This window comes from Python bivittatus, unplaced genomic scaffold (assembly GCF_059951505.1).
Source record: "Python bivittatus isolate LINGU-HERP-01145 unplaced genomic scaffold, Pbiv_v1 ctg000680_np1212, whole genome shotgun sequence".
In the NCBI taxonomy this organism is placed as follows: domain Eukaryota; kingdom Metazoa; phylum Chordata; class Lepidosauria; order Squamata; family Pythonidae; genus Python; species Python bivittatus.
In genome coordinates this window covers 8826796-8839368 of record NW_028277095.1, presented here as the reverse complement: position 1 = coordinate 8839368, position 12573 = coordinate 8826796, and the positions used below count along the sequence as shown (strand labels likewise).

At 48.6% G+C, this 12573-nt stretch overlaps 1 protein-coding gene across 3 annotated transcripts in view; it reads right to left on the bottom strand.

Moving 5' to 3' along the window:
• The window catches only part of LOC103049442 (hexokinase-2), a 47298-nt gene that overhangs the window by 21204 nt on the left and 13521 nt on the right, over positions 1 to 12573 (bottom strand). For all 3 annotated transcript variants that reach the window (XM_088152126.1, XM_088152124.1, XM_088152125.1), the window contains exon 2: positions 2827 to 2989. In XM_088152126.1, coding sequence (XP_088008252.1) covers positions 2827 to 2989 — 163 coding nt within the window. The remainder of the gene's footprint in view (positions 1 to 2826; positions 2990 to 12573) is intronic.

Genomic DNA, 12573 nt, shown 5'->3' with positions numbered 1-12573 from the left:
CTCAGGCCAACTAGACCATCTCAACAGAGGCGAATATGAGTAGCTCAGGGTTGAATGGCGGAGTCCTTGGGGTTCTCTGAGCTTGGTTGTTTCCTTGCAAATGTTTCATTACCCAGCTGGATAACATCTTCAGTGCTGGAATGGGATGGAGTTTGCTCTCTGTTTATATACTTGCTTTGCCAGTGCTGGTGGGGGTTTTGTTTTGCTCCTCTGGTAGTTCCTTGATTAGCATCTGTTTACTGTCTGATTGTGTGCCTGGTGGTAATCTTGGCGTTAATCTCTGCTTATCTGGGTGATGACTGCTGGGGAGGAAATGTTCTGGTCTTTTGTTTTCTTTTCTATTGTCTCTTTTGAATAGTGTGTAGATGCTGTTTATCTCCCTGTGTCTGTTGATTGCTGCCTTGTCTGAATACCAAGCTTCCAAGAATTCTCTTGCATTTTTGGATTTAGCTTGGTCTAAAATGCTGACAGTTTCCCAGTTAAAAAGACCCAGTAGCACAAGAAAAAACAGGACTCATCTACAACATACAGTGCAAGGACTGTAACAAACACTATGTAGGACAGACAGGCAGAAGGCTAGAAGAGCGCATCCATGAACTAGCAGTCAGAAGACACAATGAAAACTCCTTCATCTCACAACATGTGGACAGACTTAACCATTGTTTTAACTAGGAAACTGTCAGCATTTTAGACCAAGCGAAATCTAAAAACACATACCTCAGACAGTCATCCTGGGTATCAATGTTCAAGTTATGGAAAGGAGCCAACTTAGTGGGAAGCAACTGATAAGGAATCAAGACACCAAGCTCCCTTGCTCCGGAGACATAGTCTGGGTTGGCTCCCTTGAAACATTCTTAGTGCCTTAATAAGAGCCACTCCCAGAGACAGCTGTAAAGCCAGATAGGGCTGATGGGAAGTTCCCCAGCAGATGGTATTTAAGGCACACAATTTGTGATTAAGGCAAAAACACACAGCTCCATACTTGTTGAAGAGGCTAATCAGCCACCTGGAAAGAGGTCTCTTAGCCCAAGGTTCAGCCAGTCAGGGATCCAACACGTAACTCTCTGGCCCTTCTGGGCTCCATTGAGAGACACCAGCAGCAGGGGCTGAATCCAGGAGGCATTCTTGGCTCACCACCAGGCCTTTACCCCAGAAAACAGGAAGCCAGTGCTAGATCCACCCAGGGAGATCTCCACCCAGAAATATTCCTCCCTGCCTCTGGACACTCTCGTCTCATCTAGTGATCCCTGAAGAGAGGACTTGGGAAGTTCTCACCCAAAACACAATTCTGTGTCTTCAGCAAAAGCTGCTACAGCTAATAGACATCAAAAGGAGCTGCCAAGGGATCCAAGACCAGGGAAGGAAACCTGATTGAAAGCCCATCTCCACATCCCAAAGTCAGGGGGATATGGCCTAAAAGAACAAGTGATTGTTTAAAAAAAAACACAGCATCTATTTGGAGGTTCTTCTTGAGCCTTAAATTAGGCTCAACCTTGCCTAGAGTCTTCAAAACAATCATTCACAGAAACAGCAATAGAGCTTAAGAATGTAGTTTGGTCCCCTTCTATGTTATATCCTACTTTAATTTGGCATTTATCAGCTGTAGTGTACTTTATTTATCTTGAGCAGATAAAAAGCAACACAGATAATTCCTTTCCTGACCCAAAGATCTCAGCAGTGGATGACTGATTGTGGAAACTGACTGTGGAAGGTTCTGGTGTCTCCTGGTGGGGCTGCTATTTTTATTTTTATTTTTTTGCTAGGAATTGAGAAGAGATTCTGCCACTTAGTGTTGTGAACTTGGGAGATCCATGGCCTAATTCAGTATAAGGCAGATTCCGATGCAAATGTTACTGACACGTCTCTGCATGAGTTCATAAAACTTGGCCTCTCCCTCTAAGCCAGGAAACAAGTAGGATTAACTGAGTTTACAGGAACTATCCTGCTAAAAGGAGAACTGGGAGATCAAGGTCCCAACTATGGTAACAACTTCCTGCCTCTCGGGTTATCTGTTTGCTGGTAACAGCTGAATGCCCTAGACTTCCTCCAGTAAGTTTTGACTGGCCTCTCCTGATAGTTATGGAAGGACATTTAAGTTTCAACCAAAATTTAACCCAAAGGGGATTTTATTCTAGGGCAGAAGAAATCAAAACCTGTGTTGCTTTCCCACAACACGTCTAGAATGTGTGACCATCTTGTAATGCTTGGTATGACAGAAAGTGAATATTAATATATGGAGACCATGTTGTATCCACAACTGCATTTAATTTTAATTAAATATAGGTGTGAATCCATCAGATTTAATGTTTGCCCCTGTCCCCATAACTTTTTGGCATGTGGCCAAGCATGGCCCTCATTCCAGAAAAAATAATTATCCCATCTGTGTGCAGATAAGGGTACTTCCCCCTGCCACCCATATTGTTAAAGGTGGTTTCAAAAAGGATACCTTGTAGGCAAGCAGGTTGTTCCTTATTTCTAAAACTCATACAACATGTTGTAATGGGCAAAGCTACATGCACAATAAACCATACAGAGTCAAGTCTCCCCAGTGGCTTTCAACTTGGTGAAAACTACTCTTGAAACAGACAACAGCATAAGCTACAGAACTAAGAAAAAATGGTCTCCACCTTTGGAGGGCCCTTTGTAAAGGAAAGATCCAAAGGCTTAAGAAACATTCCTTAGAAAGGGTCAAATCCCTGTTAGGCACTTAACATGCACTAAAAGACATTTGGTATAAGGAAGAGTTGAGCTTCTGCAACCAAGAGAACTCTGGCGCCCAGAGCTGACTCAAATCTTTTCTTTTTATTTTTGGGAATAACGCTTTACCTGTTCCATCAGGAATGGACCTCACAAAGGTTGGCAGCATCTTCACCGAAGCTGTAGGGTTGGTGTCTGCCCTCAGGCCCTTCTCCATGTCCTTCCGGAACCGATCTGAAATGTCACGGAGGGTCTCATCCGAAAGCCGCATGTGATAAAGGTACTTGTCAATCTGGCAACAGGAGAAAAACGAATGAGTCCACTTTCAAAAGCAGCGGGCGCTGCAAGAGCTAATATGTACAGCAACCCAAACCCAGCAGCATCTCAGAATCTGAACCACGGACCTCACGGTGGAAGGAAAAGGGGTGAGTGAAATGTTTGATCCTGTATGGACCAATGAGATGCCTGCTGCATCCACGTGGGAAAACGGATCAAGGAATTTTAAAATACTGGCAGAATTTAAGATATGGGCAGAAGGTGGTAGACAGCACGTGGCCTGTTGTCAGAAAGGAGTATTTACCAAAAGCCAAAAGTGGCAGGACTCTCTTCGCTTTGTCACGGGGACCTGGGAATTGGGTACGTCAGAAACATGACAGAGAGGCACGGAAAGGTATAACGAACTGTATTACTGTATGTTCGATTTAGCTATATTTCCTCTTCTATCTCATGCCTTTCATTTCTTTAGTTTCCTATTGCTTAATCCTTTCTGTGCTTTGCACAATCTTGCTCACCCCCAAAAGGATAATTTGGTGGAACTGTACGTGTGTATGAACCCCAGTTAAAAGGCGAAGATGCCCAGTGAAGCAGGATGTGGTGCATTACAGAAATGGCTCGCCGCTGCCTTCGCCCATGAGGTTGTTTTGATTCCTCAGGTAGCCCTTGGACGTTACTGGTGGTCAAGCCCTGACTGGGCCCAACCCCGCCTGGCTTCCAAGCTGAAGTGAATCAGCCGGCTGATGCCACCCATTTAAAACTGCCAGTTGTTCCCTAACCAACTGGGTGAAAGCTCCTTGCCTTCATTACATTAGTCTCCTGATGGCCAAGGAAGGAGGACTGCTGGCCCCCAACTCCGCAGCAAACGGCGCAAACCAAGGGGCGGAGAAAACCTCCTGCCTTCCAATTAGCCGAACCCTTTAAAATAGTTGATTGTTCGGCACCACGTGACTAGTTGAACAAGTCTGACTGAAGGTCAATATAAAGCTCAGGTGTTGAATGGAGGCCACCAGAAGAATAGAACTGTGTATTAGGACAATGAGAAGACACAGGATTGGCTTGCTACGTGCAAATTTTGGCATTTCCAGACAGGACTAGGAAAATTCTGGCTCCGAAACCCAGGAGAGCTGTGACCAGCTGGTAGAGAGCAGCCGTGCCCCAGCTGGGGTGGGCCGGTGCAGGGCTCTTCTTCCTGAGGCTGGCTTGCTCGCGCTCTGTTTATCTGCCTGGGGGAACCTACAGCCCGCCCGCCCCAGCTCTCATCGACCTAACCAATACGCAGGAGTGACGGGAGATGGCATCCAACTGCTGGTGGACCCCACATTCCCCACCCTGGGCGCATTAGGGAATGTTCAGAAAGAACACAGAACAGGAATTGTTGCCTATTTCACACGGAATTAGAAAGGCTTACAAAATAAAATGCAGAGAAATGACAAAACTCGGCAACTTAAAGTCGATAGGAAATTGAGATAAAGATGAATTGACTCGCGCAAAGCTGTGGCCAGAGTGAAATATGAATTAATAGTGCCCTCTCAGCCCTCGACAGGCTGGCATTCTCCAATGTGGTGAACTGGCAGCACCTCAGCCCTGCCCAGCCTGGTCCCACTGGCTGGAGAGGAGCAGCCCAGGAATGGAGCCCGCGTGGAGGGCACCCGGTTAGGGGACAGCGGCCTTCATGGCGGCCACCCAAGTGGGGGTGTTTCAAGGGCAGGGCAGGGGCACCCCAGGCCAGGCAGCTGCAGGCCCAAGGGGGGCTTTCATTTGGTGACTGCGGTCGCAGCCCAGGTTGCCTCATTACGACCCTCAGAGGGACTGCCAGCGAATGTCATGCAGGAACTGCTTGCTTAATCACCCAGCTCTCGCTAAATTAAAATGCAGTTGAGGGGAAGGGAAGATCTCTGAAGGGAGCCAGGCCAGCAAGGCACGTCTGACTTAATCCCGCTCATCTCCTCACTGCCGGTGCTCCTGTCTGTTGGTGGAGAAGCGGCTTCTGCTTGCCAGAATTTCCTTTCGGTTCCAGAACTGAGCTTATTAACCACTTGGCAAATGTTTCTTAAATCTTATGCCACTCGATGCTGCAGAACCGGTATTTCAAAGAAGACATAGCGGCTGAAGCAGAACAGGACAATGGCACCAAATTACGCTTCTCGGGGCAAGAGGCCGGAAGAGGAACCAGGGTTAAAAGTTTGTAACAGAGAAATACAGAAATACTTTTTATTTCCCAGCTACCCAAGCAATGCTTGAAAAAGGCCACATCTGAAAGTCTCCAGAGGCAAAACAGCACGCGCACCAGTTGCTCACAGCCACCCTGCCTTTCCAGCAAAAGAGAGACTTTTGATTAATGGGACGCCTTTCCCGCCCAGCTACCGGTATGCGCAGGCAAGCCCCATGTTTGCCCGCTCATGTAAACAGAGGCAGGGCTGAGAAACTAGAGAGGACACGTAAGGAGTCCTTTAGGAACGCGCTGGAGCAGGAGGTCCAGCCCCCTCTTGCTCGGGAAGGAAAGGGGGGAGCCTTGGGGGGGAGCCACAGCAGCCCAGCTTTGGCCAGTGTGGGGCACCTAAGGCCAGCTGTGCCAGTGCCAACAGTGGCAAGAAGATCCAGAGCTGCCTTTTGGGAAGTCAGGCCCTTCGTCCATCCAGCTCAGAGAACCCAGCTCTGACTGGCAGCCACCTCCAGTGGCTCTGCAATCGCCTGGCCAGCTCTGTGGCAGGAATGGGGCAGTGGGCAGCCAAAGAGCTGGCCTGCCGGGTGCCAGGCTCCAGGCCACAGCCAAGGATCCCTCAGGCTGGGACACCAACTTCTCCCAAACTCCTGGACACCCTCTGATTAGCTTCCAGTTGCCACCAGGGTAGAATTAAAACAATAAAATTTAATGGGAAGGGGAAGGTAGCAGAAAGCCACAGGGAGGATCTGCTTTCATAATCAGCCAAAAACAGGAAGCTGGCAATCTTTTAAAGCCACAGATACTCCCAAGAAAGAAAAAGTTGTTTTTTTAGTTCTTTGATTTTTCCAGCTATTGATTTAATCTAGTGCTGGACAGAGAAATTCTCAAGGTTATATTTTTTTTACCAGTTATCTTTCCCCTGGATGAAATATAACTTGATTTTGACATTTATTTTGAAGGGGAACTGTGGTGCTCTCACTTGGTTGCAAGCTGGCCAAGGGGTGTGTGTTTCGTGGCATTTACTACGAAACCCCAGGCATCCAGGGATGCATAGCCTCCTTGACTCCCCACACTTTCATTAACTCCCACAAGGCATTTTCAAGAGAAAGTTCCTCCCTTGAGGCTTTATTTAGCCTCTGCCTTGGTAAAAGGACTCCTCCTTCTACGAAACTGGGTGAAGTCATTCCCCCAATTTCCGTTTCAAAGAATGCCGGACAGCCGTTTCTGGCAGTTCTAATTTAAACTTAACTTTCTTCCAGTCTTTTTTCCATGACCGTGTTGCCTGATGGAGATTCTAGGAACTTAAATGTTTGCAACAACTTTGTAAAACTTCAGTTGGCCAAATAAAGTGATGGTCCTAATGGATTTACATTGTGCCTTAAGTCACTATTTTAGTCCACCTATCCCTGTTTCTAGCAAGTTTGCAACCTGCAATCCCTTCACTTCCTCCCATGTTGCAGCACTATTGCATCCTCCTCGCTCGTGATATCTGCAGTCAACCAGGAAGCTCTGAGACTTTTTAAATTGCTTCCTTTCACCAGAAAGAACTAGGTGGAACCTTATTTGCTTTCACAACTATGTGGCTGCCAGCCCACGAAGAGGAGAGGGATGTGTCGTTCCTCGAAATCCTCCTCCCCTTGTCAGCAGGCCAGCAAGAATGGGGAACCCACATTTCTTTAGAAAGGGAGCAAAGCCTGCCAGACATTTAATCTTTTTCCACTTGGAAATGTGCACTCATGTCGTCATTTGCTGGCACTGAGGTTCAGGAAATCAAGCTCTCATAAAACGCACAGAACACATGAGGGAGAATCAATATTCTGTTCTTGCCCTGGAACTGCATAGCTATTTAAAATATTTCTAGACCAAATTTCAGGAGTAGGCACATTGTGCCTCTGAGTCAGCCTTGACTCTGGCAACCGCCTGACAAGTCCCTACAGTTTTCTTGGCAGAATTTTCAGAAGGTTTGCCCTTTCCACCTCCTTCCTGGGGCTGAGAGGGAGGGACTGGCCCAAGGTCCCCCAGCCGGCTCCATGCCTAAGTCAGGACTAGAACTCAGGGTCTCCTGGCTTCTGGTGCAGTGCCTTTAACTGCCACACCAAACTGGTCTAGAAGTCTACATAGAAGTAACAAAACATTAATAATACCACCATTAAAGCCAGGATGGTTCAAAACATTAAGCCCCCACTACCAATTGGGTGCAGTCACAGGAAAGTTTAGGAAAGAACTTTAGGACTTCCTTAAAAGCTGCAGAATTGCTCTGCTGTCAGGTTTGCCCCGCTCTCTGGAATTATCTCCAAAAGCCCACTTATAAGAAAAGTTAACTTCAAGATCAGCGGAAATGCTCCTTCCGAGCAAAACGTTTGTCCCTTGTCTGCAGCCAGGGGACCTAGAAAGACTGACTCCACTGGCTTCCAGCAGCCAAAAGAAGCTACAGTTGGGGAACTCATGGACATTTGCACGTACTCCCCTCTCTCACACACGTGCCCGTGGTAGCCCAGGGGCAGCACCCAACCTTTCCACGCAGAAGCTCCAGATCAAACCCTACATATCCAGACAGTCTGAACCAAGCGCATCAGAGCCAGCAACCACGACCTGGGCAGCCTGGAGCATACTCTGCTAAACCATGGAGCAGCTGATGGGTTTCTTGCATGGTGGGATGTGTGAATGAGGCTCACAAGAACAAATAAAGTTGAAAAAAAACTGGTTCAGTGTCATGCACGTATCAGTCAGCATTTGGCAACTTCTGTGCACCATATTTCCTAACTGCAGCCGTATGTAAAAATAAATTAGTTCTCAAAATTGTGGCCCCATTAACATGAGGCTGCCTGCCTGCGGTCCTTATAAAGGGCAGTTTGGGCAAGTAATGCTTCATTGAATCTACTTGGTGAATCTGTTCCTGAGACAGCCACCAACATCTCCTTGATTGCTCTCCTTCAATCTTCCTCTCTCAAAAAGGAGATTCATTCCCAGAGCTGCTCAGATCTTCTGAGATCAATGCTCAGCCCTGGAGCCAGAGGTCAACTGTCCTTCACGCGCACAACAGCAGAAACGCAGCCATTTATCAGGTCAGGGCATACCATGAACCACAACGTGCTAAGGCAGAGCAAGAAATATCTGAAAGCTGAATGCCTTACAGCAGGGTTCCTCAACCTTGGGAACTTTTGGCTGGGGAATTCTGGGAGGTGAATCCACCTGTCTTAAACTTCCCAAGGTTGAGGGACCCTGCCTTACAGTATGAAAGTCCTAAAGTCCTTCACGCTACGTTGCATCTCCCCAAAGTTGAGCTCCATTCAGTGTTACTCTGCTTGTGACGTCAGAAGATTAACTTTGCTTCTTGGCCAGATTCCTTGCTCAGCACCCAATGACTCAGCTTCCTGCTTAGCTGGATTCTCCTTGGCTCATCCTCACCCTCATTCTATACTACACACAACCTGTGCACTAAGCTCCTGGAGGGGAGACACACTCGGAAAGCGATCAGTAACTCAGAAGCTTCTGTCCAACCTGCCAAATTCCATAGACCCCACAGTAGGGCGTGGGCAAGAAGGGCAATGATGGAGAAAGGCAAAGGAAAGCCCACTCCAGGCCTGGCAACTCTCACACTTTCCAACTCGGACCAGAGACCTTCAGAAGGACCACAACCCCCCACCCTCCTTGTCTGCGCAACAGTCCTCCCCACGGGCATTGCCCCAATCAGGTGTCAATGCAAGGGAAACCCACATGGTAAACAATAACAAGGGCCAACAGCAGGTGACTGGTTTCTCTACCAACTGTATCGGGCTTTAAATTACCCTGATTTGCACTGGAAAATCTGCATGGTGGCAGAGAGAATTTGTCTCCTGTTCCAAAAAGGGAGAAGGGCCAGCGGGGGCAGACGGGAACTCCTTGGGGAGGGGAAGGAAGCAGTGCTTTGTAACTGCTGTGTCCCCCAAGACAGCCATTTTATGAATGGTCAAATGCCCTCTAGCAGCCCTTTTGCTAGAGCCCCACAGCAGGTTCCCCAAATCCCAGATGTTCACCATCAACCATTAATGCTGCCTTGCCTTAAGAATCTGACATTGCACTCTAATTCTTTTGCTCCCCCTGCTTGCTTGCTCACAACAGGTTGCCATTCCCTCCAGAAAAAATCACGGAGGAACCCCCCCCCCCCACAAAGGTCCTACTCCCATCCAATCTAACACCCATCTATCACACATGAATCTCCGTCAGGGTTATGGCTACGTAATTTGGGAGGGCTGCAGATTTAAGCACAATCCCCTGCATGCTTCCTCTGACACTGATCTTCTCCTGTTCACCAGAACTTCTCTGTGTTGGATGGCAGCCCTCACTAAAACCTCACGGGAGGGTGGAAGATTTCCAGGTCATGACCTCAAGGAAGGAGAGGAGGATGGACAATCCCATCCAAGCCATCCAAAAGGGGTATGATCAGCCTTTCCCAACCTCTGTCCACCAGACGCTGGACTGCACCTCCATCACTGTGACTGGCCGGTGTGCAGTCTAATAGGTCTACGTGTACAGACGCACACCGACCTCTATACATGGGCCAAGTGCCATGGACCTTGAGAATAACCTTGGGAGACCGAAGGAAGAGCCCAGCCAAGACAATGGTCCAGCAAGAGAACGAGGGAGGGGGGCGGAGAAAGTGTCTCAGAAGGGACCCTCCCTCGTTCTCTGGAAAATAAAAGCAAGGGAGGGGGAAGTGCTTTCAGACTTGCGAAATTCTGTTACTATAACCCCACAATAAAGGTAATGCTAGTACTCCTGGTTTTGGCTTCCTGTCTGGACTGCCTTGAAGGCGACCTGCTGCTTTGGGAAGAGCCCAGAGCCCAGTGCTGGTGTCCCCAGTCACCAGACATCCTTAGCCAAAACAGCCTCCCAAGAACTTTGGCCGATCCACCTTTTCATCTCCTGCATCCAAATTGCATCTGTTTGTCGTCAGCTCACGCAATATTTTTTAGAGAGGAGAAATACCTTAGTCACATTCCGATGTTAATTCCTTTTTTCTAGAAACTCCGGCATATAAATTATACCTATCTTATAATAATCCCTCAGTTAAAACAAGTCTGATTTATAGCTCAACGAGAGGACAGAAAGGTAAAAGAGTTTGCATTACCCGGCTACAGTTCTTAACAGTGATACTCCAAGGTCATAGCACAGCTTTTTGGACTCTAACCCAAAGGCACTGGGGGAAAGTCAACTGACTGGGGAAGAGAGGCACAGTGCAAACTATTTTCCCTTCCCTCTAACTTCTGGATTCCTGGAAATGTGTATTTCCTTCCAGCCACTATTCTCTTCTGAGGCAACCGCAGAGCCCCAACAGTCTGATTCAGAACTGCAGAAGCTGGCCAATTTCTGAACTGGGGGAAGAACCTTCAGAATCTGAGGTTTGATTTGAAAATAGTAATAAAAAGCTACAGTTCATATGAGTCTAAAGGAAGTTCCACAACCTAAGAGCAAAGGATGCTAAAGTTCTGAAGCAATACACCAAGGAAAATGAGCCATTTAGAGTCTTCTTTCCTCAAACCTGACATTTTCTGAAGCCAGATTTACAAGAATAACCAGTGGATAACGATTTTCTCCCACCTCAAGTACAGATTACACAATCCAATACATCAGAGCTGGCAGTTACAATTCACATGTTTTAACTGACTCAACCTTGGGGGAAATTTTATGGCCATGTGGGCCATGCTTTTTTCAAAGGGCAGCGTGCCCCTAGCCCTCCAAAGGAGGAAGGCCCCTCTCTGCCAGTGCCCTCAGACACCCCGAGGGCAGCGGTTACAGGATCTGCCTCCCCACCACACAACGGCTCAAATGCACGTTGTCCCTTCCTGCCCCAGAAGCTCAAGGAATGGGTCAGGCGACTCAGCCGCAAATCGAGCAGCAGAGAATGCTGCCAGGGCAGAAAGGAGATGGGGGCCCCTTCCTCAGCTTTCCCACCCGCCTTTGTTTTGGACCCAGACCAGCACCTAAACATACACTGTGCGGGTTCAGAGGGGGAAAGGGGCACACACGGGGCACCTGTCAGGAACGGCCTGAGCCAAAGCCATCTCCCCCTGGCAAAGAGCAGCCATGAGAGCCTCGGGAAAGACCCAGCTTCTTTAAGAGGTTACTGATAGGCTCTCTGCACATGCTCCAAATCACCCTTTTCCCATCAGATCTGGATCCCTGGGCAGCCCCCTGGCATCAGGCGCCCTTAAGTCGCAGCCCCACCCTAACCGAGCCACCTCTGCAAGAGATCAGTTCGACCGGTAAAGGCGGCCTCGTCTTCCCATGCAGTGTGCTGGGGGGGAGCAGGGGGAGGGGGGAGAATGACAGAAACAGCCCCACCCACTCTTGATTCATCCCTGCTCCTTGGGCAGATTAACCCAGGAACGCTTGGGGAAAAAAAAAAAGCGGTTTTGCCCGGTTTAAAAATAAAAATTAGCCAAGTAAAGTTGCCAATCTTAGGAGTGCTGTATTTTAAGGCAGAAAAAAGGGTTCATCGGAAAGGTGTTTCGATCTTTCCCTCCTTGCAGGAGCATGACAAACGTTTGCTGATCATCTCACCCCCGCTAGCAAGAACCCGTGGAAAAGACCACTGCAAGGGCCCGGCTGTGGCCCAGGCCATTCTCATGACCAGCCTCCCCAAAAGAGTGACATTCTCAGTGCCCTCTCACCAGCAAGGAACAAGCGTGTGGAAGAGGGAGCAGGACCGAGCCTGCCAGCCGCAGCTTCTCCCCTCTTCATTTCCCCCTACTGCGCCTCCACACTCTAAGGCAGCGTTCCTCAACCTTGGCAGCTTGAAGATGTGTGGACTTCAACTCAAGGCTGGCTGGGGAATTCTGGGAGTTGAAGTCCACACATCTTCAAGCTGCCAAGGTTGAGGAACAGTGTCTCACGGGGATGTTCCTTGACAGATGCCGAAATAACCGTCCTCTGGATACAAGCCTGGGAAGGGTGAAGTCCAAGCCCAAACTGGCAGAAGAGACAAAACATAGGCAACGCCACCGTTATTCTCTCCTCGCGCACACTTCCATTTCTACTAGCGCGCTCCAGGGCACCTTTCAGGACCCAGCCCTGCAAACGCAAGCAGGGCGCCTTTTGGCGTGACGCGAGGTGAGCCGAGAGACTCCCTGGAATCCGTCAGGGATTTGCCTTCCACCTCAGCGAAGCTGGTTCCTTTCATTCCAGGAAGTGATCACTGCCACAAAACACCTGCCCTCAGCAGAGAACTAGCTTGAAAAGTGAGGCTTGGGGGTTTTTTAAACCCTTTCCTGATTCTCCCTCCCCAAAAGTTCTTGCAAGGCCCTTCGGCTTTCCCCTGCATTTTTGTAATGACCTTGCCAAGCAGATTAGTTTGCCAGGGAATCTTTCTGCACAACTGAGTTAAACTTTCCAGCCATCCCTGGTTGGAAAAAACTAGTCCAGCGCGACGTCCGCAGCCCCCCCACCCCCGGCCA